The sequence below is a fragment of the Chionomys nivalis genome, chromosome 9, assembly GCF_950005125.1.
Source record: "Chionomys nivalis chromosome 9, mChiNiv1.1, whole genome shotgun sequence".
NCBI classification, from domain to species: Eukaryota; Metazoa; Chordata; class Mammalia; order Rodentia; family Cricetidae; genus Chionomys; species Chionomys nivalis.
This window is the reverse complement of record NC_080094.1, coordinates 24,125,799-24,147,331: the sequence shown is the minus strand read 5'-3', so window position 1 is coordinate 24,147,331 and position 21,533 is coordinate 24,125,799. Positions and strand designations below refer to the sequence as shown.

The following is a 21,533-nucleotide window of genomic DNA, read 5'->3' as shown; positions in this document are numbered from 1 at the left end:
GAAAGAAATCAGAGAAACATCACCCTTCACAATAGCAACAAACAACACAAATAAAATAAGTAGCCACAAATAAAATATCTTGGAGTAAATCTAACAAAACAAGCCTTTGAGAAATAAACTGAAGAAGACACCAGAAAATGGAAAAATCTCCAGTGCTCTTGGGTAGGTAGAATTAACATGGTAAAAATGGCCATCTTATCAAAAGCAATCTACAGATTCAATGCAGTACCCATCAAAATCCCAGCAAAATTCTTCACAGACCTTGATAATCAACTTCATATGAAAAAGCAAAAAACCCAGGATAGCTAAAACAATTCTGTACAATAAAGGAATTTCTGGAGGCATCACAACCCCTAACTTCAAACTCTACTACAGAGCTACAGTACTGAAAACAGACTGGTATTGGCATAAATACAGACAGGAGGACCAATGGATACCAGTCTACACACCTATGAGCACCTGATTTTTGACAAAGAAACAAAAAATATAAAATGGAAGAAAAGAGCATATTCAACAAAGGGTGCAGTCATAACTGGATATCAACATGTAGAAGAATGAAAATAGATCCATATCTATCATCATGCACAAAACTCAAGTCCAAATGGATCAAAAAGACCTTAACATAAATCCAAACACACTGAACCTTATAGAAGAGTAAATGGGAAGTACACTTGAACACACTGGCATAAGAGACCATTTCCTAAATATAACCCTAGTAGCACAGACACTGAGAGAAACAATTATTAAATGGGACCTCCTGAAATTGAGAAGCTTCTGTAAAGCAAAGGACACAATCAGCAAGACAAAACAGTAGCCTATAGAATGGGAAAAGATCTTTACAAACCCCATATCAGACAGAGGTCTGATCTTCAAAATATACAAAGAACTCAAGAAACTTGACATCAAAAGAACAAAAATCCAATAAGAAAAATGGAGTACAGACCTAAACAGAGAACTCTCAACAGATTAATCTAAAATGGTTGAAAGACACTTAAGGAAATGCTCAATATCCTTAACCATCAGAGAAATGCAAATCAAAACAACCCTGAGATTCCATCTTACACCTGTCAGAATGGCCAAGATCAAAAACACAGATGACAGTTTATGCTGGAGAGGATGTGGGGTAAAGGAAACACTCCTCCATTGCTGGTGGGAGTACAAACTGGTACAGCTGTTTTGGAAATCAGTATGACAATTTCTCAGATAATTAGAAAACAACCTACCTCAAGACCCAGCAATGCTGCTGTTGGGTATATACTGAAATGATGCTCAATCATACCACGAGGACATGTGTTCAATTATGTTCATAGTAGCATTATTTTTAATAGCCGTAACCTGGAAACAACCTATGTGCCCCTCTACCAAAGAATGGATAAAGAAAATGTGGTACATTTACACAATGGAGTACTACACAGTGGAAAAAAATAATGACATTTTGAAATTTGCAGGCAATTGGACGGATCTAGAAACATCATACTGAGTGAGGTAACCTAGACCCAGAAAGACAAATATATGTTCGCACTCACAAGTTGGTTTTAGACATAAAGCAAAGAAAAACCAGCCTACAATTCACAATCCCAGAGAACCTAGACAACAATGAAGACTCTAAGAGAGACATGCATGGATCTTACCTACATGGGAGATAGAAAAAGACAAGAGCTGAGTGAATTAGAAGTGTGGGGACCATGGGAGAGAGTAGATGGGGAGGGGGAGGGGAAGGGGAGAAGAGAAAAATAAATAGCTCAATAAAAACAATAAAAAAGTAACAGGGTCCTGCTGGAGAAGGTTGTTTCTAGCTATTGAGGACAAAAAAAAGAAAAAGACTGCATGAAGCTTGTAAAAAGGAAAGAAATATATATATCAACTGTGAATTGCTGTTCAAGGAAATTATTGATTACCTGTCCTCTATTGTGGGTAATTAAAGATCAATGTTTTCAAGCATAACGTCAGGAAAGTCTAAAGTGGAAATTCCATCTCTAATAAAATAGTTTTCCTATAAAAAATATAAAAGTAGGAGGGAGGCTTGTTCGGAAGTAGAAGGAGTCCAGAAGGAGTGGGAGGAGCATAAGAGAGAGGAATTGGGATGTGTATGAATGTGATCAAAATACACTATATTCATGTATGGAGTTGCCAAAGAATAAATAAACCATTTTCCATAAAAAGGCCAGCTCAGAATAATTACTATTTCCTTCCTTCCTTCCTTCCTTCCTTCCTTCCTTCCTTCCTTCCTTCCTTCCTTCCTTCCTTCCTACCTTCCTGTCTTTCTTGGAGATAGGGTCTCATTATATAGCTCTGACTGTCCTGAAAGTCATTCTGTAGACCAGGCTGACTTAATACTCATGGAGGTCTGCCTGCCTCTGCCTCCCAAGTGCTGGGATTAAAGGGGTGCACCACCATGCCCAGCTAGAAACTTATTCTTAGCTAAGTTTCTCCTTAGATGAATTAATAAAGTTCCCACTATAGTAAGAAGATATTGCTAGTTTCTGAGGTAAGATAAAAAGTTCAAGGTGCTGAGCTGGTGAGATGACTCCTTGGTTAAATGTGCTTGTCCTCTGACATTCACACAGACACTTTGCTGTGACTACAGTTGAGAGAATGAGTTATTTCTCCATGTCACACTGAGAGAGTAATAGGACTTGGAAAACTTGAGATGAGTGAGGCAAGCTCATGTATCTTCTTTCATTTAGCATTTGCTGGTCCTATACTGTGAAATCAGGAGTCCCTGTAGGTACTGAGGGCAGTGATTAACAGCATCAAAAAGATACCATTCCCTGCCTTCAAATAACTCACAGACCAGTATGCTGTCCCTCAATTCCTCAGGAAGAAAGGAGAATCTTAGGAGACGGGGGCACTAGTTGGGTGTAGTGGTTTGTCTAAGTCATGTATAATGTGTAACAGTGGCCACTGCTGAGCCAGGCCCACTCTCTTGTGCAGCTCATTTTTCTGCAGACCAGGCCTCGTCTGCAACACACAGCTGCCATGCTGAGCAGCTGCATTGATGGCTTCATCTACGCCTGGTCCATCCATGGGAATGGAGGTCTGCTGGGAAAGTTCCCTGTGGACATTGAAGCGAATGGGAATATTGTTGTGGGTGCCATGGCCACCGATGAAAATGACTGGATCCTCATCACAGGGGACAGTAAAGGAATGATCAAGGTGAGGAAGGACTGGAGCCAGGCCATCCTTTGACCATTTCTGTGCTGCATGTGGCCCTTGTCTGCCTCCTACTCCCGTTGGGTACTGATGTCACTGGAGAAGGTGGTGGGAGCAAGGTAAGTTACTTAGGAGTCTGCTGGGGGTCTCTTTAAGCTGCCCCCCCAGTGGACCCTGCTATCCATCACTGTCGCCCCACAGTCCCACACCTGCCAGCCATATGTCTCATCCGTGAACAACTGTCTCATAGTTGATTTTGTGCTCTTTGGTGAGATATGAGGCATGAGTGCCTTGTCCATCTAAGCCACTCAAAACCTCTCTGCCTGCTAATCAAGGGGTCTGGTTTAGAAGACCCTATGCCCCCTCTGTAGTGAGTAAATATTTACCTCAGAGGTGTAAGGAACCCACAGCACGCTCTGCAGTGGTCGGGGCCAGGGCCACTGACTCCCACTCTGTGCCTAGATCTGGGACATCAAGGAGTACTGCTTATTTGTTGGCCAGAGACCACTCCAACCCAGTGGGATCAAGATCTCCACTGAAGCGGAGAATAAGTTCCGATTCTTAATTCCTAAACAACTCCAGGCCCGCTCCCAGGACTACATCCCCGAGAAAGAGAAGGAGGTAGGTAGATGGTGGGGGTTGCTTGGGAAAGTTTCACTAAGGAGCCAGGACTGTGGTTTTCAGTGAACATTGAGTCTTCATGCTCCCTTCATGATGTCTGGCCTATGTGGAAAAACCTGTTAGTCAGAGGTCATCATTAGCACAGGTGACAAGGGCCAAGTATGCCCACAAGTATTCATCACACATGCACACAGATACACATTCACCATCCTCTCCCCATGCATGTTGATCTTTGCAGTAGGACCCTAGTGTCCTGAGTTTAAAATTGAAATATTATACACTCTCTCAAGTAGTCAACACTTTTACATGGTTCAAAGTAATTGGTGTTGGCCCCAGGGCCTCATGAAATCAAGCATCTTTTCTTTAGTTACCAAGAAAAAAATAAATGGAAGCGGTGGAGTGATGTCACTACATCTCACTAGAATGACTGAAATGAGAAAGGCACAAGCAGAGTCTGCCGAGATGCAGACCAAATGAAACAGCCACCTTGGGCAAGCGTTGGCGATTAGTATATTTACTTTGGGGGATTATTTGACAATAGCTACCTGACCTGAGCATGTCTGCCCTTCCACCCTGCAGTTCCACTGTAGGCTTATACCCAGAAGTTTGTGTAAAACATGGGAAGAAGGTTGAGAGAATTCCTATTGATAATGGCTCCACACTGGAAATACCCACACACTCATCAGTCTTGGCTGGAGCCACAATGTAGATTTTGTAGACAGAGCAGTAACATCTACTCAAAAAAATCTAATCAGTGACTCTTCAGAAAATTAAGCCAAGTCAGGCTCTAAAGCATGTACATTGTATGTGTTTGTTCTGTTTCTATGGAGCATAACTGTAGAAACCTGAGCCTGCCTGTCAGAAGTGATAATTCTTGTTGGGGTGGGGAGCAGCTGGGAGAACTCTTGAGGTTGTCAGGCTGACAGTATTACACCTCATTATGTGAGTCTGATTATACATTTGTGCTTAATTTGTGTATTTATGTTAAAATACATTCATTATGCATATGACTTTTTATGTGTTCATTATACATATATGAAAGTTTTACAAGTGCCCAGGCAATGTAGAGAGGCCCTGGTCCCGTGTGAAGCACAATTCTTCCCTGAAGTGGCCACTGTTAGGGATTTCTGGCTATTCTGGTACTGATTTACATGAGTGTGCATGTGGACAACACATGAGCAACCAGCATGCAATGCAGACCTGTAATCCCAGAACTAGGCTTAGGCAGGAGGATGGTGACTTTGAGGCCAGTTTGAGATACATAGCTAGACCGCATCTCAAAATACTTATGTTTGCAAGATGGATAACAAAATTGCAGATATATGACCCTTTGACCTAGTTCCCCTCTTCTGGAAATGTACCTTTCAGACGTGCTAACACACATGTGAAATAGCACTCGCTACTAAGATTCACTTTTAAGAATAAAACACAACAATTCTCCCCTTGAGAGGATTGTATTAATAGCATAGCCTGTGGCTTACTATTCAGCTCTAGAAAGATTCCTAAGATGCATTATGGAGTGAGGAACACAAGGGAAGTCCTGCCACATCCTCAGTGCCAGAGGGATGCTGAGGCACAGATGCCTTTGCTGGTGTATTCCACTGAATACTGAAAACACCAATGACAGGTCTGCGCAACTCTTCCAAGAGTTTTCTGTGAGGCCAGGATTACTTTGATAGTAACTTTTATGCCTGCCAGCGCAGGCCTTATGAGACTGTCTCAAAAAACTAAAAACCAAAACCAAAAACCAACCAACCAAACCAAACAATGCCCCCAAATCAAAGCAAATAAAAAAATCAAGCCTCCTAGTGTGTATTTTAGTTTCAGATGTGATAATGGTTAGTTTTCTTTTGACAGCCCACTGTGTTTGTGCTTGAACCACTCTTTCTGATAGTATTCTCATACCCAAGGGTTTCCTACATGCTTAGCATGGCTTCTGTGCTCGCTGATGTCTTTTACTCTTGGGTTATGGTTCGAAGTAGTCTGACTTACTATGCCTGACTATAGCATATAGAATAAATGTTCCTTCCTCAGTATTGTTGGATTTAAAAATGGTTGGGGCTGGGGAGACGGCTCAGCGAATGCAGCACTTGCTGCTCAAGTGTGGGGACTGGAGTTTGAATCCCAGAACCCATCTAACAGCTGAACAGGCATGGCATGGGTCAGAGACTGGCGATCCCTGAGCAAGATGGCTAGCTAGACCAGCTGGAATTGGCGAACTCTGGGTTCAACAAGAGATCCTGAGAGATGAAGGAGGATACCCGAGGTCAACTTCATGCCTCCACCTGCATCATATACATGCATGTACACATGTGGGCCGAACACAGGCAAACATGAATATACATATGCATCCCCTTTCTTACAAACACACACACACACACACACTCACACACATACACACACACACACACACTCACACACTTCCCAGTTATATAGAGTTATTTTCTCTCACATGTTTTTCCGTTTTCCTAGTGTGATGTCCCCTGTGTCACCAGCCACCCCATGCAGTCTGTCCTAGTGCTCAGCTGAGGAGAGTTAGGAGATGTGTGGGCTTATATTCTTGTCCCATCACTTTCCAGCTCTCTGGCTTCAGGCTGATTTCTGAATATCTTTGATTCTCTCTTCTTAGTAAAGTGGTGAACATGTTCTATGGCATATAACGTTGTGGGTTCCAATGAGACAGACTGTGAGGCTTTAACAAAGGGGCTCTTGAAGCCAGAGAAGTGCTGAGACCTACCAAGGGTCAGCAGCAGCCAGTTAATGTGAAGTGCCCAGAGGTGGTTCATTAGCTGGTGTCCAGGTGCTCTTCCCTGGACTCTGCTCCTCTGGGCCCTAGGTAAGTGCTAGGGTACTGTCTTTGTGAGAGCATGATGTGAGTCACCCTCTACTGCCCCCTACAGGTTGTGGATGGCCAGACCATTTCTCTGGTTCCCCCACCCCTTCTGATTACCTGGAGTAGCCACCTGGAGAGCGTGACCGATATCCTGTACGTGGACATCTTCCAGCTGGTTGTCAGTGCTGGCTTGGATGGGGACGTCAAGGTCTGGAAACTCTCTGGTGATGCCATAGGTATGGGTGCCGCCAAAGCATGGCCTCTCCTGTCCTTGTCCCTGACAGAACACACCCTGGCCTATGCCCCATGGGGAGAAGGGCCTTACAGCTGCTCAGAGAATATTGCGAGATGTGAATCTGTCTGGTTGTCCACTCATCCGTCAGCTTTCTTTCCAGGCTTTCACTCACCCACCCAGCTTTGCTTGTCTTGGTGAGTTTTAGAAAATTGTGTAACTGGTAAGTTCTGTTCTTTTCTCTTAAGAAAATAAGCACAATTCTGATGTTACATGAAGAAAAGCTCAGAAACTCAAAGTGTTCCACTTTTAATTTCTAGAGTGTATGTACATCTGCCTGTCTGTATAGCCCACATTGGGAAGCAGACATCCAAGAGTCTCTTTCAACCCCTGCTTTTGCTGCTGCTACTGTGTGTGTTTTACTGAAAAGGGGCACTTAAAAGAAATCCCACACCAGCTCAGAATTGAGAATAATAGTTGGTTATTTATTAGGGGTAGGACTCACAAATCAATATCCTCTGCTGGAACGGAGAATAGCAACTGAATCCTGCAGCCAGAAAAGAGACTGGGCAAACACTTTACATCGGCATAAATAGTATAAGAGGCCACACCCCAGTGGGCGGGTAACTTAAAGGCTACTGGCTATAGGATTTCCTACAGCATTTTATGCGGTGAACTCCCTGACCAGCAGGAAAGGACGACCACCAGACGAGGATTCTTCCCAAATCATGCTTTATTGGAGCCTCTTGGTTGAAGGGAGAGTGGAAGCGAGGGGCCCCCGAGCGCCAAACGGCAGCTGCTTATATAGGGGGTAAGGGAACGAGTCGTGCCTGGATTGGCCGATGTGCGCCTGCCGATGCTCCTGGCCACGGGATTGGCCCTAAGCACATCATCGTCACTGCACATACGAGAGGCACGGTTCCACTGCATTGCCTAATATGGAGCTGTCCAGCAAGCGAGGCTGGGGCCAAGCGCCATCTTGTAATGGCAGCCACTCAATCGGCTCCCAGCAGCTCCCCCTTTCTGTTTTTCTCTGTAGGCCAGTGAGAAGGTCTTACTCCCGTTCAGGTCCTCACCTCATGATGCGAGGACCGATCAAAGGAGGCCCAAAACTCCTGGTACTCCTTCTCCCGTGCAATGGAATAAACTCCTGGGAGGTGCAAAGGCAGTACTCAGAGTAAAAATGCATACCTTCCTCAGTGCAATGGAGAATTTCTCCCTGAGAGTGCAAAGGCTATGCAAGGAACAAATCAACTGGCCTTTTAACCATACTTGGGGTGAATCGCCATTCTCCAAAGCAGCTAATGCTTGTAGAACCGCAACCTTATCTCGAGATGTTTGAGCTCGGAGGTGGCATATTAGCCAAAGGCAGACTATACATTCTCCCATGCAGCATGCAAAAAACAATCCTTATATCTGAAAACCTTTTGTTGAAGCCTCTAGTGAAATTAGCGGGGGCCCATTGAGGCCCAGAATAGCCTGTACCATTACTCACTTTGCACTTATTAGTATTGGTAGCATAACTAAAGTTGCTCTGTCCAGCCTGCCCTCCCTGAAGTAAAAAGGGGAGAGATCAGAGCAATTGCCATTAACCCTGCAGAGGAGCCATTTATTATAGGGCGTTAGCAGATTTTAAGAAGGTTCCATTGAACCAAAAAGCCTGTAACATGGGGAGGCCCAAATCCTTGTTGGTAATAAAAAAGCAGGGGGAAACCACGGCATTGTGGCGAACAGGAATTGGCTTAGGGAAGGCAGACAGTATTCCCCATCTCTGCTCCGCCCGAATCCGGATTGTCATCGCCACCATCATCAGGAACAGCAGCGGCGTCATCTTCGACTGGATCATGGCCTTCCTCCATTGGCTGGGAAGCAATTGAATCATCCTTAATGGTTCTTGTCAATTGGCACGGAACCCAGTGAGGCACCTCTTGACCCTGCGGGAAAACACAAATAGCTCCCCTGGATTTTCTGATGACAGGATCCGGGCCATACCATTTGTTATCCAACACATCCTTCCATATGACGGCCTCTCCTTTATCTTCAAGGGTCATTGCAGCATGCCGATCAGCAGCTGTCCTGCCCCGGCCGTCAACTATCAAAAAGTTAAAAGTAAAGAGTGCCAGTGCAACTCTGTTCCTGGGGGAAGCTATCTCCGCTATTCCCCCTTTCTGTTTCTGTAGGAGTTCTTTAAGGCTTCTATTTGCCCTCTCCACAATTCCCTGACCTTGGGGATTGTAGGGTATGCCAGTGGAATGTTCCACCTGAAGCTGTGCACAGAAGGCACGGAAACCTTTTGAGGAATAAGCAGGGCCATTGTCAGTTTTAAGGCGGGTGGGTTTGCCCCAAGCCGCCCAGGCCTCTAGGCAGTGGGTCTTGACATGGGTGACGGGATCCTCCATCACCAGGTATGCTGAGGCTAAGCGTGCCCAAGTGCTCTGGCTAATATAATGGCAACCCCTTCCTGGTTCAGCCGCTTGTGCACCTAATGGTGGTGCCGAGGGGTGAGACACACCCTCCATCAGTGCGCAAGCACGGGGTGGGTTATAGGCTGGGGGACGGTGATAGTCCCGCTCATACCTTTCTTCCTCATACTTAGCAGCCTCCTCCTCTAGCTCCCCCTCTTCCTGTGAGCTGAGTTCATCGTCTGACAAATTTAAGTCAGTGAACTCGGTGAGGAGTAGGTAAAGCCGGTTTTTCTGCTTTTCATCCCCTTCCTCCCATTGAGGGTCCTCTTGAGTTTCTTCTCTAGGTATAGCCTTTATCTTGTTATCCTTTTCTTTTTTACTATCCTTTTTTATCTTTATTCTTTTCTGTCTAGACCTGCCTAAGTCCCCCCCTTTTGAATCCGACTCTGATAGGCTGTCCTGGTGTGCTTGCTGTGCCCTCCTCCCTTCCCTGTGCAACCAAAAGCAGCACAGAAAAACAGCAATTATGAGGGCCACAAAGATCAAGCAAAACACCTCAGGTGCAACCCCAGCAATCATCATACCTGGGAGACTCACCGACGTCGCCGCTCCGCGTGTCGAGTTCTGAATCCTCTTTGGCCCCTCACTCGGTACCAAAGCTTGTCCCAGCATCCCGGGTTTCGGCACCAGTTGCGGTGAACTCCCTGACCAGCAGGAAAGGACGACCACCAGACGAGGATTCTTCCCAAATCATGCTTTATTGGAGCCTCTTGGTTGAAGGGAGAGTGGAAGCGAGGGGCCCCCGAGCGCCAAACGGCAGCTGCTTATATAGGGGGTAAGGGAACGAGTCGTGCCTGGATTGGCCGATGCGCGCCTGCCGATGCTCCTGGCCACGGGATTGGCCCTAAGCACATCATCGTCACTGCACATACGAGAGGCACGGTTCCACTGCATTGCCTAATATGGAGCTGTCCAGCAAGCGAGGCCGGGGCCAAGCGCCATCTTGTAATGGCAGCCACTCAATCGGCTCCCAGCAATTTTACAATTTTTTATTTTTTGGGAGAGGCACATGCCATGGAATGCATGCAGAGGTCAGAGGTCAACTGTGGGAGGGGGTTCTCTCCTGTTCTGTCCCTGAAGTGGAACTCAGATGGGCAGGCTTGGTGGAAAGTGCCTTCACCCACTGAGCCAGCTCTCCAGGCCCTGACGGTTTTTCTTGTATATGTTTAGGTGTGGTATATGTACAGCCTTATACAGGTGTGAGCACATGTGTTTGTGGGTACATGTGCACGTGTGAATTCGTTTGTGTAGGCCAGAGGTCAATGTTGGGTCTCTTCTTACTTGCCACCTCATTTTTGAGACAGGGTTTCTCACTGAACCTGGAGCTCATTGATTTGGTGAGGCTGGCTAGACAGTGAGTTCTAGTGATGGAGGTGTGCACAGCCGTCCTGCCTACAATGTGGGTGGTGGGGGTGTGAACTCTGTCTTCAGGCTTCTGTAGCAGGCACTTTACCAGCTGAGCCATCTCTCTGTACCCTGTTTTTTTTTTTTTTTTTTTTTTTTTTTTTTTTTTTTTTTTTTTTTTTTTTGAGACAGGGTTTCTCTGCAGCTTTGGAGCCTGTCCTGGAACTAGCTCTTGTAGACCAGGCTGGCCTTGAACTCAAAGAGATCCACCTGCCTCTCCCGAATGTGCTGGGATTAAAGGTGTGAGCTACCACTGCCCGACTTTTTTTTTTTTTTTTTTTTTTGACAGCATTTCAATATGATAGCCCAGGCTGGTCTTGGATTCTGAACTCTCTTGTCTTCTTCAATGCTGGGTCCCAGGTAGGGGCCCTTATCCCTGGTCAGGTTTCTAAACTTAGATTGTTTCTTTACTTTGTACATATGAGATCATGTGATGATCTTTTCTTTGTTTCTGTTTTCTTTCTCTAAACAGTGTAGCTGTGAAGTTTATCCGCAATAAATACCATGCTAATCCTATGTTACTTTTTCTAGCTATTTTACATGATTGAGAATAATACTCCTATAAACACTCTTGTAATTGTTTTAAATAAACAAATATATGCATTTCAGTTTGGTATCTGGAGATTATTTCTAATCAGGAATCTCTCTCTCTCTCTCTCTCTCTCTCTCTATATATATATATATATATATATATATATATATATGTTTCAGTTGTTATTTCCCTGTGGTCTTTTGAAGTGGTTCTTTCATCGGCCAAGTATAAACACTCTTTGTCGCAGCACTTTGCTAAGTTAGCTACTCGTACTCAGAACCCTGAACTCTGCCATCCTTAAGTGTCTCCCTTCTTCTCCATCCTGGTCTCTGCATCCTGTCTATGAGCCTGACTGTTTCGACACCATACAGCCATGAGATTATGCAGTTGCCTTGTGTCTGGTTCATTTCATTGGACCTTGTGTTTTCAAGGTTCATCCCCATTGTCACAGTCCCTTCTTTTCTAAGGCTGAAGAGCATTCCGTCATAGATGTGTCATCTGAACCCATCTGTCAATGCATGCTGCACTGACACCTGAGAGCGGAGGGCAGATGATCCTGTTTTCAGGATGTGTGTGCATATGTAAAGCAGGGGGGGCTCACTGTGTAGGCCAGATTGACCCCAAATTTACAATTCCCCTGTCTGCCCCTCAGAGAGGTTAACCACATGCTTTCAGTTCTCTTGGGAAAATCACCAGAAGTGGGTGACTGGATCAAATGGAAGTCCTCGTTTCAATTTCGAGGAACGCTACACCACTTCCTAGAGTAGTTACCCGGGTTTCCATTCCTTTCTGCATGCTAACTGATACAGAGATGCCTGTTTCCTGCTCTTCTGATAACACCCCACAAATGAGTGGGAGGTGTATTTCTGTTCTCCGTGTAGAGGTGCTGAGCATTTTAACACAGCCGGCTGGCCATTTGCAGATCTCATTTGAATAAATATCTATTCAAGTATTTTATCTATTTTAAAATTAGGTCTTCCTGCTATTAGTCTTCATATTTTACATAGTCTTACATATTTTAGTGGTTAGCTTGGCTCGTGTTAGTATGTGCTAAGGTATTTTTTCCCATTCTGTAGGTTGTCTTGTATGTACCCAGAAGCTTTTGTCTTGCTTTTGTAGAGCTCTGCTTCTATCTTTGCCTTTTTTGTTTGTTTTTTTCCAGAAGTCATTGCTGAGACTAATATTTAGAAATTTTCCCTGGTTGTTTTCTGGGCTTGCTACAATGTATTCTTATGTGATATGTGTGTTTGTGAGTGTGCACGTGTGAGAGCATGCATGTGGAGATGTCTTGTGAATCAGATCCTTTCATTAGCCTGGTGTTTGTAAGCTAATCCGAGGGGTCTGCCTGCCCCAGCCTCGCTAGTGCTGGGGGATTTAGAACCTTCCTTTCTGCATTGACTCTGGGAATTGAACTCAGGTCCTCATGCTGACTTTATGATGATTCCACCTCCATGAGTAGGTGGAGGGGTTTTTCATTTCTGTTCACCAAGGATATTGGCCAGTAGTGTTTTTTTTAACTTTGGTATCAGAGCAATGTTGGCTACATAAGTTTCTTAGACTATTTTGCTGTTTTGCTGTTCTCCCTGTACAGTTAGGGGGTCAGATGCTTCAGGACAGGGATCTTGGAGGAGACTTTGAGATAAACATGCTTGAGTTACCGCTGGGGAGGGAGCTACACAACTGGGGGTGGGTCACCCTGCTTCGGGAGTCAACTTCTTAGGGAGCTCAGGACGACAGTTTGCCAATCTATGTTTCAAAACCAGAGCACAAGGAGATTTTTCTGGATGTTGTATAACTGATCTGTGAAGACTGGAGTTGGTATTAATTTCCCTGAGCGTGTGTTTTCTCACTCACCTGGGTCTGAGCTTGAGGGGCTGGAAAGCAGATTCGGGTAGACTCAGTTTACCTTGTCTCTGGGTATGTCAAAACGGAGATGGCGAGGCTTCTTGTGAGGCCCTCTCGCTTGATCCCATCCTAACCCATCCCTCCCACCCCTAGTGCTTTTAGGACAAGACTCAGTCCTGCCAGCTGCAGGGCTGGCAGGAGCTCAGCTGGTCCCACGGCTGCATCCTTCTGTCTAGGCCAAGCTTGGTTCTCACAGAGTTTCAACCCACACCAGGAACTCCTGGAGAAGCCAGTGACTCCTAGACTAGTGTTTCTTGCAGAGACGTCCCTGTCTGTCAGTCTAGTTGCTCTCTTATTTGCTGCTGGAGCTCTTTGGTTTTTCTCTTTCCTACTTTCATAGTTCCATAGCAGGAGAATGGCCTACTTTTATTTATTTATTGTGTATGTGTCAGGGAGCGGTGGTTTCACACATGGCATGGCATGCCTGTGCCACTATGTACATGTGGAGGTCAGAATTTACAGAACTCTGCCACGTCAGTTCTGTCTGTGACTAAATTCAGGTCATCCATAACAGAAACAGAGCAGGACACTGACTTCCCCGTCTTCTGCTCCACTCCGAATCTCACCTAGATAGATCCTGGCCATTTTATGCTCTTGTCATTTCACACATGAGCGCTGGGAGCCCGAATGGGGGTTACTGGACCCTTGTCACACTTATCTCCCCATGCCAAGCTACACACAGTGCAGGATGCCTGAGACCTAAGCTCCAGTACCTCCTAGGGCCGGAGTCTGACAAATCTAGAGATTTGTTGTGTAGCCGCTATAGTGCCTGGCACACAGCAGGCACTCAGTGTTTGGGTGAGTGGGTGGGGCGGAGCACAGGGCCACTTACCAACTCTTGGAGTGGAGGGGCAGAAGCAGTGGATTCAGAGAGTCCTAGGTCTGAACAGGGTCTGGTCATATCACAGGAACGTTCGGCCTGAACATTTGGAAGAGGCTGCAGGAGGCCACGATGGACGATGGTCAGGAGCAGGCAGCAACTTCAGAGGAAAAGCCCGACTTCGCTGGCACCACCCTCAAGAGATCCTTCTTGGAGCTGCAGTGCGTTCCTATGGTCACCTGGGGCTCCCTGGCTCCCAGAAGTCTCTCACTGGGGTGGGGCGAGAAGCTTAGGACTTGCAGTTAACCTGTGGCCCCATCTAACCATCTCAGAGGCAAGACCCAGCAGCCAGGAAGAGCCCTGCTCCTAAGTTAGATTGAGATCTGCAGGGTGGCAGTGACACCTGTAGAGGTCATTACCATTGGCAGAGGGCTGCCCATGCCAATGCCCAAGGTGACGGTCCAGAGCAGACAGCTGTGTGATACATGGGAGAAGGAGAGGCTTGTTCCTTCAGCTGTTGCTTTTCCTCTGGGTTCCCTCCCACCCACCCACATCACCCACGCCATCTTTATTCCTTAAATTTCAAATGATTTCAGTTCCTTCAATTTTTTTTTTTATTATTATTATTGCTGGGCTGGGCATGGTGGCTCACACTTTTAGTTCCAGCAGTCAGGAGGCAGAGGCATGTGAGGTCAACGCCAGCCTGGTTTACATAGTGAGTTCCAGGACAGCCAGGGCTACTTAGAGAGACCCTGTTTAAAAAAAAGAAAGAAAGAAAGAAAGAAAGAAAGAAAGAAAGAAAGAAAGAAAAGAAAAAGAGAAAAAGAAAATCTGTTTTTCTTTTTTCTTTATTGATGGCTGGAGATAAGGCTCAGTGCCTCTAGTGATAAGGCCTTGGGTTTTACCCAGTACCATCACACCTGGTCTAACCTAGAGAAGTTATAGTCTACATGGGGAGATGGATATGAAAACTCATGACTGAGGTTCATCTGACAGTTGTTGGGAATAGCAAGAAGAGAGGTTATTGAGAGGTCAGCCCCCCTCTCCCACCAGATTAAATGAGGAAGGTTTCATAGTAGAGACTGTGGAGTTGATTTTGATGTAATTTTCAGCTACCTATGGAATCTTTATGGCTTCTGTTGTCCCATCAAGGCATACTCTTCTTTCGATGGACAGTATTGTGGGGTTTTATAAAACAAGGCAAGGCAAGAGCTTCCCTGGGGTGGGGATGTTTGCATACCCTGCCAGGGAGCTCTAGTTGAGGCCTGAATGGAAGAAAACACAGCAGATCTTGGGCTAGTATATCTGGGCCTTGCTCATGCTAGACAGTACTTGCTCAGTGCTGGGCCCTGTCAGGAGACAGGAAAGGGTTGGAGAGGGGCAGGCCCAGAAAGGGGAGGTCACCTGGCATCAGGGTGTATGTGGGGGCTGTAAGGGAAATAGGAGACCCGTGTTTTGAAGGAAGCCTCTCACAGCAAGGAACTGGCCCAAGCCCTGGTGTACCAGCGGCGTGAGCAGGCGGCACTGATGGCTCTCCTGCACGGGAAAGCAGAGAAGGAAGCTAAGGCCCGTGTCCGGCTGCACCAGATGTCCCGCAAAGCCCCATGGACCAAAGAGCATTCTGTGGAAGACATCGAGGAGAGCTGGAATCAATGGACTAAGGACAAGCAGGTGGGGACAGTTGGGGGAGGGGAGGGAACCCAGCTTCTGGCTACTGTTCTTATCTGTGACTCTTGCAGGCGAGCAAAATCGTGGGAACAGCTTACAAGCCCAAGGAGCATGTTCGGAACTCCAAACTCCTGGCTACCAGAGTGCAGTATAGCTGGATGAGGCAGCAGGTGAGGGAATGAGATTGCATCTGAGATACTGGACCATCTGAGGTCAGCAGACCCTATCCGGTCCATCCTCTCTGTCTATGGGAACAAGACTGCATCTGAGATGCTGGACCATCTGAGGTCAGCAGACCCTATCTGGTCCATGCTCTCTGTCTTTGGGAATGAGACTGCCTCTGAGATGCTGGACCATCTGAGGTCAGCAGACCCTATCTGGTCTATGCTCTCTGTCTATGGCATAAACTGGCCAGGCTGGCATGTTTTCAATCAGCAGAAATCTTGTCTCTGGGAACACAGGCCATTGGGCTTATGGAGGGCTGGGTCTCCTTTGGCCTTTCCTGTCTCTATCCCCCAGAGCACAGTTATATTCTCTGATTACTCTTTAGCATATTAACTGCCCCTGTAGCCATGAGTGTAGGTAATCAAAAGGAGATGAGGGTGTGTGGGTACTGGGTGCACAGGTGGGGACACACAAAGGGATGGCTGTCCTTCAGTGTGGAAAGGGGAATCAGAGACTCATAAAAGCCAGTCTGACTCCAAGCCAGTATACCTTGATGGGACAACAGGAGCCATAAAGATTCCATTGGTACCTTGAAATTACATCAGAATCAACTCCATAATCTCCTTTCCCCATTTAATCCAGTCAGGTGACTGGCCTCTAAAAGCCTGCCTGACTCTGTCTCCCATGATGCCCAAGGCTACAACTCTACTGGGGAGGTTGGTGTGAGAGGGTTCTGGAGGCTCCTCAGAGCCCAGCTCAGGGAATGCTAATGGGAGAGCTGAGGTATATCCAGGACTCTGTATCAGGCCCCACTTGAGGTCTAACTCATGGCCTTGCTTCAAAGGAGAAGAGTCCCGGTGCCAGGCTCAGCTCACAGACAAGTGTAGGGAGGAGAGAGTGGGAAGGTGGGCCTGCTCAGGCTGTGTGGGTTCCATAGCTGTGCCCTGGAGATTTACATGGCGCGGGAAGACCTGAGGGCTCTCCCTTGATGCAAGCTTGTCCTCAGTCCCTGGTACCACCAGCTCCAACAGACACTCACCTCCTGTTCTGTTCCCAGATTTCCCCTCAGATCTACCAAAGCCTGTGTTTCACTGACCTTAAGCCAATCCAACAACCTGACTTCCTGATGCATAAGGTCCTGGACCACCAGGACCGGCACATTCGCTGGGTGGCTAGCGATATCCGGAGCGAGCTGGACTTTATCCGAAGCCAGATCTTCATGGACTTGGCAGCCAGCAGCACACCTGCTGCGACCCCTTCCTCCCTCTCCATGCTTTCCCTGGGAGCATCAGCTTCCAGGGTTCTGGACTCCAACTTGTCTACCTCCGTGAGACCCCGTTCCTCAGTCTCCTTGCTGAGGCCCTGGTCAGCCTCTCCAGGACAGTCTAGCTCGTCCACATCACCCCAGACCTTGAGTCTGTCCCGCAAAGGCCAGAAACTGCCATACCAGGGTCTCCCTGCCTCGTGCAGCATCCGAAGCCTGGGGGAGCCACCCTCATGTTCTCTGTGAAGTGGGGCTCCCACCTCATGTTTTGAGGTGTCCATTCTTCTCTCTGTTCTGTAGCAGGGGACCCACAGAGTCCTGCATGTTCCTGGCTCACTCCCTGCCAGACCCAGGGGATGCAGCCTTTTCTCCAGGGGCTCCACACTGCCTCTCTCTGGATAAGTCCAGCTATCTTCTGGCTCTGTACAATTCTGGAGAGCAAAATAAATATTCTCCTGTGTCCTACAGGTGACAAGGCTGGGCTATGTTTCTCACCTGCTTGGGTCCCTGATATGCTGGGACAATCCATAATGCCTGGCAAGGCCTTGGGCAGACACAGAGGGAGCTGTACTTCAGGATCCCTGGGTGTTTGGCTGCCATGCAGCAGGCCCACCCCACCGGGGCTTTGTGTGGCATGGCAGGTATATCATATGGTAGGGATGCTGGATGGCTCAGCAGCCTGATTCAGCCTCATAGGAATCATTCTATATTGACAGTGTCTGCTTATCCCTTGTCTCTGCTTCCTGTCCTCCTTGGCTACCAGGCACTTCAGCCCCAGGCATAGTATTTGGAAGCTGTTCTGTGCCTTGTGTTAAGGATATCTGAGTATGTATCAAATGGCCCCTCCTCTGGACTTGGAGCATCCTTCTTGGCCAGAAGCGCCTGTCCCAACCTCTGCCTGGCCCCTGGCCCTCTCAGAATGTCAAGTCCAGGGCATGTGTAGACATCTGTTCACAGAAGATTCTATTTAGAGGCCGTGAAGCATGAGGTTTCACTGTCTTGAACAGGGGGCCTTTTCAGGAGCCTGCCTTGTGGCTCTGGGCAGAGCACAGTCCTCAGGCCCATCCTTGCCATGGATGTGGCACCAAGTCACCTCCCAATAGCCCCAAGCATCAGGGCTAGCAAGTTCCTCACAGAGAACCTCTTTATGTTCTCTTAAATTTTTGTGTTTGTGTGGTACGTGTGTGTGTTCTCATGTGTGTAGTCACACACATGTCTGCAGTTGCCTTTTCATGTGTGCGTGAACTTGTGCAAGGTCCAAGGTTGCTATGCGATGTTTTTTCTCTTCTATATTGAAGCAAGGTTGCTAACTGAATCCAGAACTCACTGATATGTGGGTCCTCATGCTTGCATGGCAAGTGCTTTACCCACTGAGCTATCTCCCGGACCCTCACATGTCTATGTGTGGGATGTGCCGAGTCCTGGGTCAGGTGTTGTGGGAGTGGAGTGCCGAGAAGTTTGAGACCCACTTTTGGCTAGTGTGCCAGGAGGTCCTGGGGCCTCCTGAGCAGACTGGGGGTAGCAGCCCTCCATGGCACACCGGCTTCAAGTTTATACTGTAGGTTATTCCTAACAAAGATAAATCTACAGTAAGAGAGCCTTAAAATGAGGCCCAGGGCCTTGGCGGCTCATGTCTCTCTCAACAGAGATGAACCCTTCGGGTAACCTAACACAGACGGTGACTAAACTGAGCTCCCTGCTGAGGTGATTCTCCATGGGACAAGTGGACATTTAAAACCAACGATTACAGCCTACCCCTTGTCAGCTTGACACAGAAACACATTGCTTTAAAAACCACAACTTTTCATCCCTTGTCCCAAAGTCTCATGTTTATTTTATAGTTATAATATATACTCTAGCCTTTTATTCTTTTTTTAAATATTTATTTATTTATTATGTATACAATATTCTGTCTGTGTGTATGCCTGCAGGCCAGAAGAGGGCACCAGACCTCAATTACAGATGGTTGTGAACCACCATGTGGTTGCTGGGAATTGAACTCAGGACCTTTGGAAGAGCAGGCAATGCTCTTAACCTCTGAGCCATCTCTCCAGCCCCTAGTCTAGCCTTTTAAAAATTGCTTATTTTATGTAGCTGGCTGTTGTGCGTGCATGTGCTCTTCTGTGTACCATGTGTGTGCAGCACCTACAGAGGTCAGATACCCCGGGACCGGAGTTACAGACAGTTGTGAACCACCAACCATGTGGGTGCTGGGAATCAAACCTAGGTCCTTGGGAAGAGCGGTCAGTGCTCCTAACTGCAAAGACATCTCTCCAGCCCAAATATAGTTTGAAAAGTCCCCCAAATCTTTTTAAAATCCCTGTACTTTAAAAGTTCCAAATCTCTTGACTATAAGCTCCTATGAATATAATAAACAAATTACATTCTTCCAACATATAATGTTACCAAGCAAATATTCTTTATTACAGAAGAGAAAATGAAGGTCATAGCAAATGAATAAATACACCAAAGGAAAAGTAAAATCCAGTAGGGAAAAGATCAAAGTTTGTAGCTCCAATGACCAACATCTGGTGCTTGAACTATAATGTTCTAACTCCCTCGAGCAATGCTTTATCCTTTAACATCCCATAACTTAAATATTATTATATATTTTTATAACATAAGCACTCATGCCTCGATCAACATCGCATGATAAAGAGAAGAAAACATGACCATCTACTTAATATATGTGTAAGCTCAACCTCAACAAATAAGACAAAAACATTCATGCCAATGACAGTCATTTCTGTAACTGGTCATGTGACCTTAGTTGGTATTTATGACTCCATCTCCTACTACCTATTGTATATTTCCTCCACTCCCACTTGGTTCTTTACCTGGAGAAATTACTCCTATCTTCATTCCTCAGGGGTCTAAGCCAGTGGGTCTCAACTTGTGGGTCGTGACCCTTTGCAGGGAAGTTGAATGACTCTTTCACTTAAGGCCACAGGAAAACCACGGATATGTACATTTCATAACAGTTGCAAAATGATAGTTTTGAAGTAGTAACAAAAATAATGGTTGGGGGTCAGCACAGCATGAGGAGCTGTACTAAAGGCTTGCAGCATCAGGGAGGTCGAGAAGCACTGCTGTAGGACATGTGTCACCCTTCCTGGACTGTGCTGCTGTAGTTTTCACTGACCTTAATCGTATTTCTTCCATCTAAGACATACTCTTCCTTCCACTGTGGAGAAGAAGTTCTTGATCAACCACAAATCCTACCACGCTGACTTGAGGGCATTATGAGCCAGAGTGTCCAGGGGGAAGGCTTAGCTTCCACTTCAAAGGGATGTTTACTGTGCCTCCTGGTGGAAGCCTATGTAATAGTCAAAATAGTCAACAACATCTGTCTCACATCTGGAAGGCCAGGAGCCTAGTAGTTGTTCAGCACATGAAGTTAAGTATCTCAGCAGTCCAGTTCTGTTACCAAAGTTCTTAAGTGTTCCTGAAGAGCCACTGGTCCTTAGTCCATATTGGAAGCTGACCAGAAATATCAGCAAAGAAGTCAGCAGTGGCAGGAATGGGGTGAATTAACTCGTTGGCAAGAGGGAAGGCCAAGTGAGTAAACAGTGAATGCCCTTCCTTTTCCCTTTGTGATGAATGAGAATGGCCTCCATAGGCTCACCCCTTTGAATGCTTGGCCCTAGTTAGTGGCACTGTTTAGGAAGGATTAAGAGGTGTGGCCTTGTTGGATAAAGCATACCATGGGGTGGGTTTAGAGGCTTCAAAAGCCCAGGTCAGGCTCTCTGCCTGATGCCTGCAGATCTCAGCTACTGCTCCAGTGTCACACCTTTCTGCTTCTCACAATGGTCATAGATTAAACCTCTGAAACTGTAAGTAAGCCCCCAATTAAATGCTTTCTTTTATAAGAGTTGCTTATAGAGAGTTCCAGGACAGCTAGGGTCACATTACAGAGAAACCCTGTCTGGAAAAATAATCTTCAAAATGTTATGTGTATAGATGTTTTGCCTTTATGTCTGCATACCATATGTCTGTAGTACCTGCAGAGGCCAGAAGAGGGCAGTGGATCCTCTAGAACTGGAGTTACAGACAGTTGTTAGCTGCCATGTGGGTGCTGGGAATCAAACCCCAGTCCTCTGGAGGAGCAGGCAGTGCTTTTAACCACTGAACCATCTCTTAAGCCCTCTGGGCCTTAAACAAAACAAAACAAGAACATACAACTCCCAAACAGTCCATGTCTTTGTCTTGTCTGACTGGGGTAGGGATGGTTGTGGGAGGAGTGAGGGAATGGATGGACAGATCTCCAGCAGCTGTGGGCTGTTGCAATGACATTCTAACAGATAATAAGCAGCAGGGAAGGGCACATGACTTCTGGGAGCAGTTGCACTCAGGACAGAACTTTGATGCCAAGGTTGATGCTAGCTCTGTGATCAGCAGGCCAAGACTTTTGCAGTTCTTCCCCATGGCCAAAAGAGGGAGCTATATCCTTTCTGGGAGAATTACAGTAAGT

General features: G+C 46.5%; 1 protein-coding gene across 1 annotated transcript in view; it reads left to right on the top strand.

The window, feature by feature from the left end:
- The window catches only part of Efcab8 (EF-hand calcium binding domain 8), a 59,201-nt gene extending 41,893 nt beyond the window's left edge, over nt 1-17,308 (top strand). Inside the window, exons 21-27 of the mRNA XM_057781110.1 lie at nt 2,935-3,156; nt 3,616-3,774; nt 6,675-6,843; nt 14,054-14,186; nt 15,441-15,636; nt 15,705-15,803; nt 16,856-17,308. Of these exons, the coding sequence (XP_057637093.1) occupies nt 2,935-3,156; nt 3,616-3,774; nt 6,675-6,843; nt 14,054-14,186; nt 15,441-15,636; nt 15,705-15,803; nt 16,856-17,308 (1,431 nt within the window). The remainder of the gene's footprint in view (nt 1-2,934; nt 3,157-3,615; nt 3,775-6,674; nt 6,844-14,053; nt 14,187-15,440; nt 15,637-15,704; nt 15,804-16,855) is intronic.
- The last annotated feature ends 4,225 nt before the right edge of the window (nt 17,309-21,533 follow it).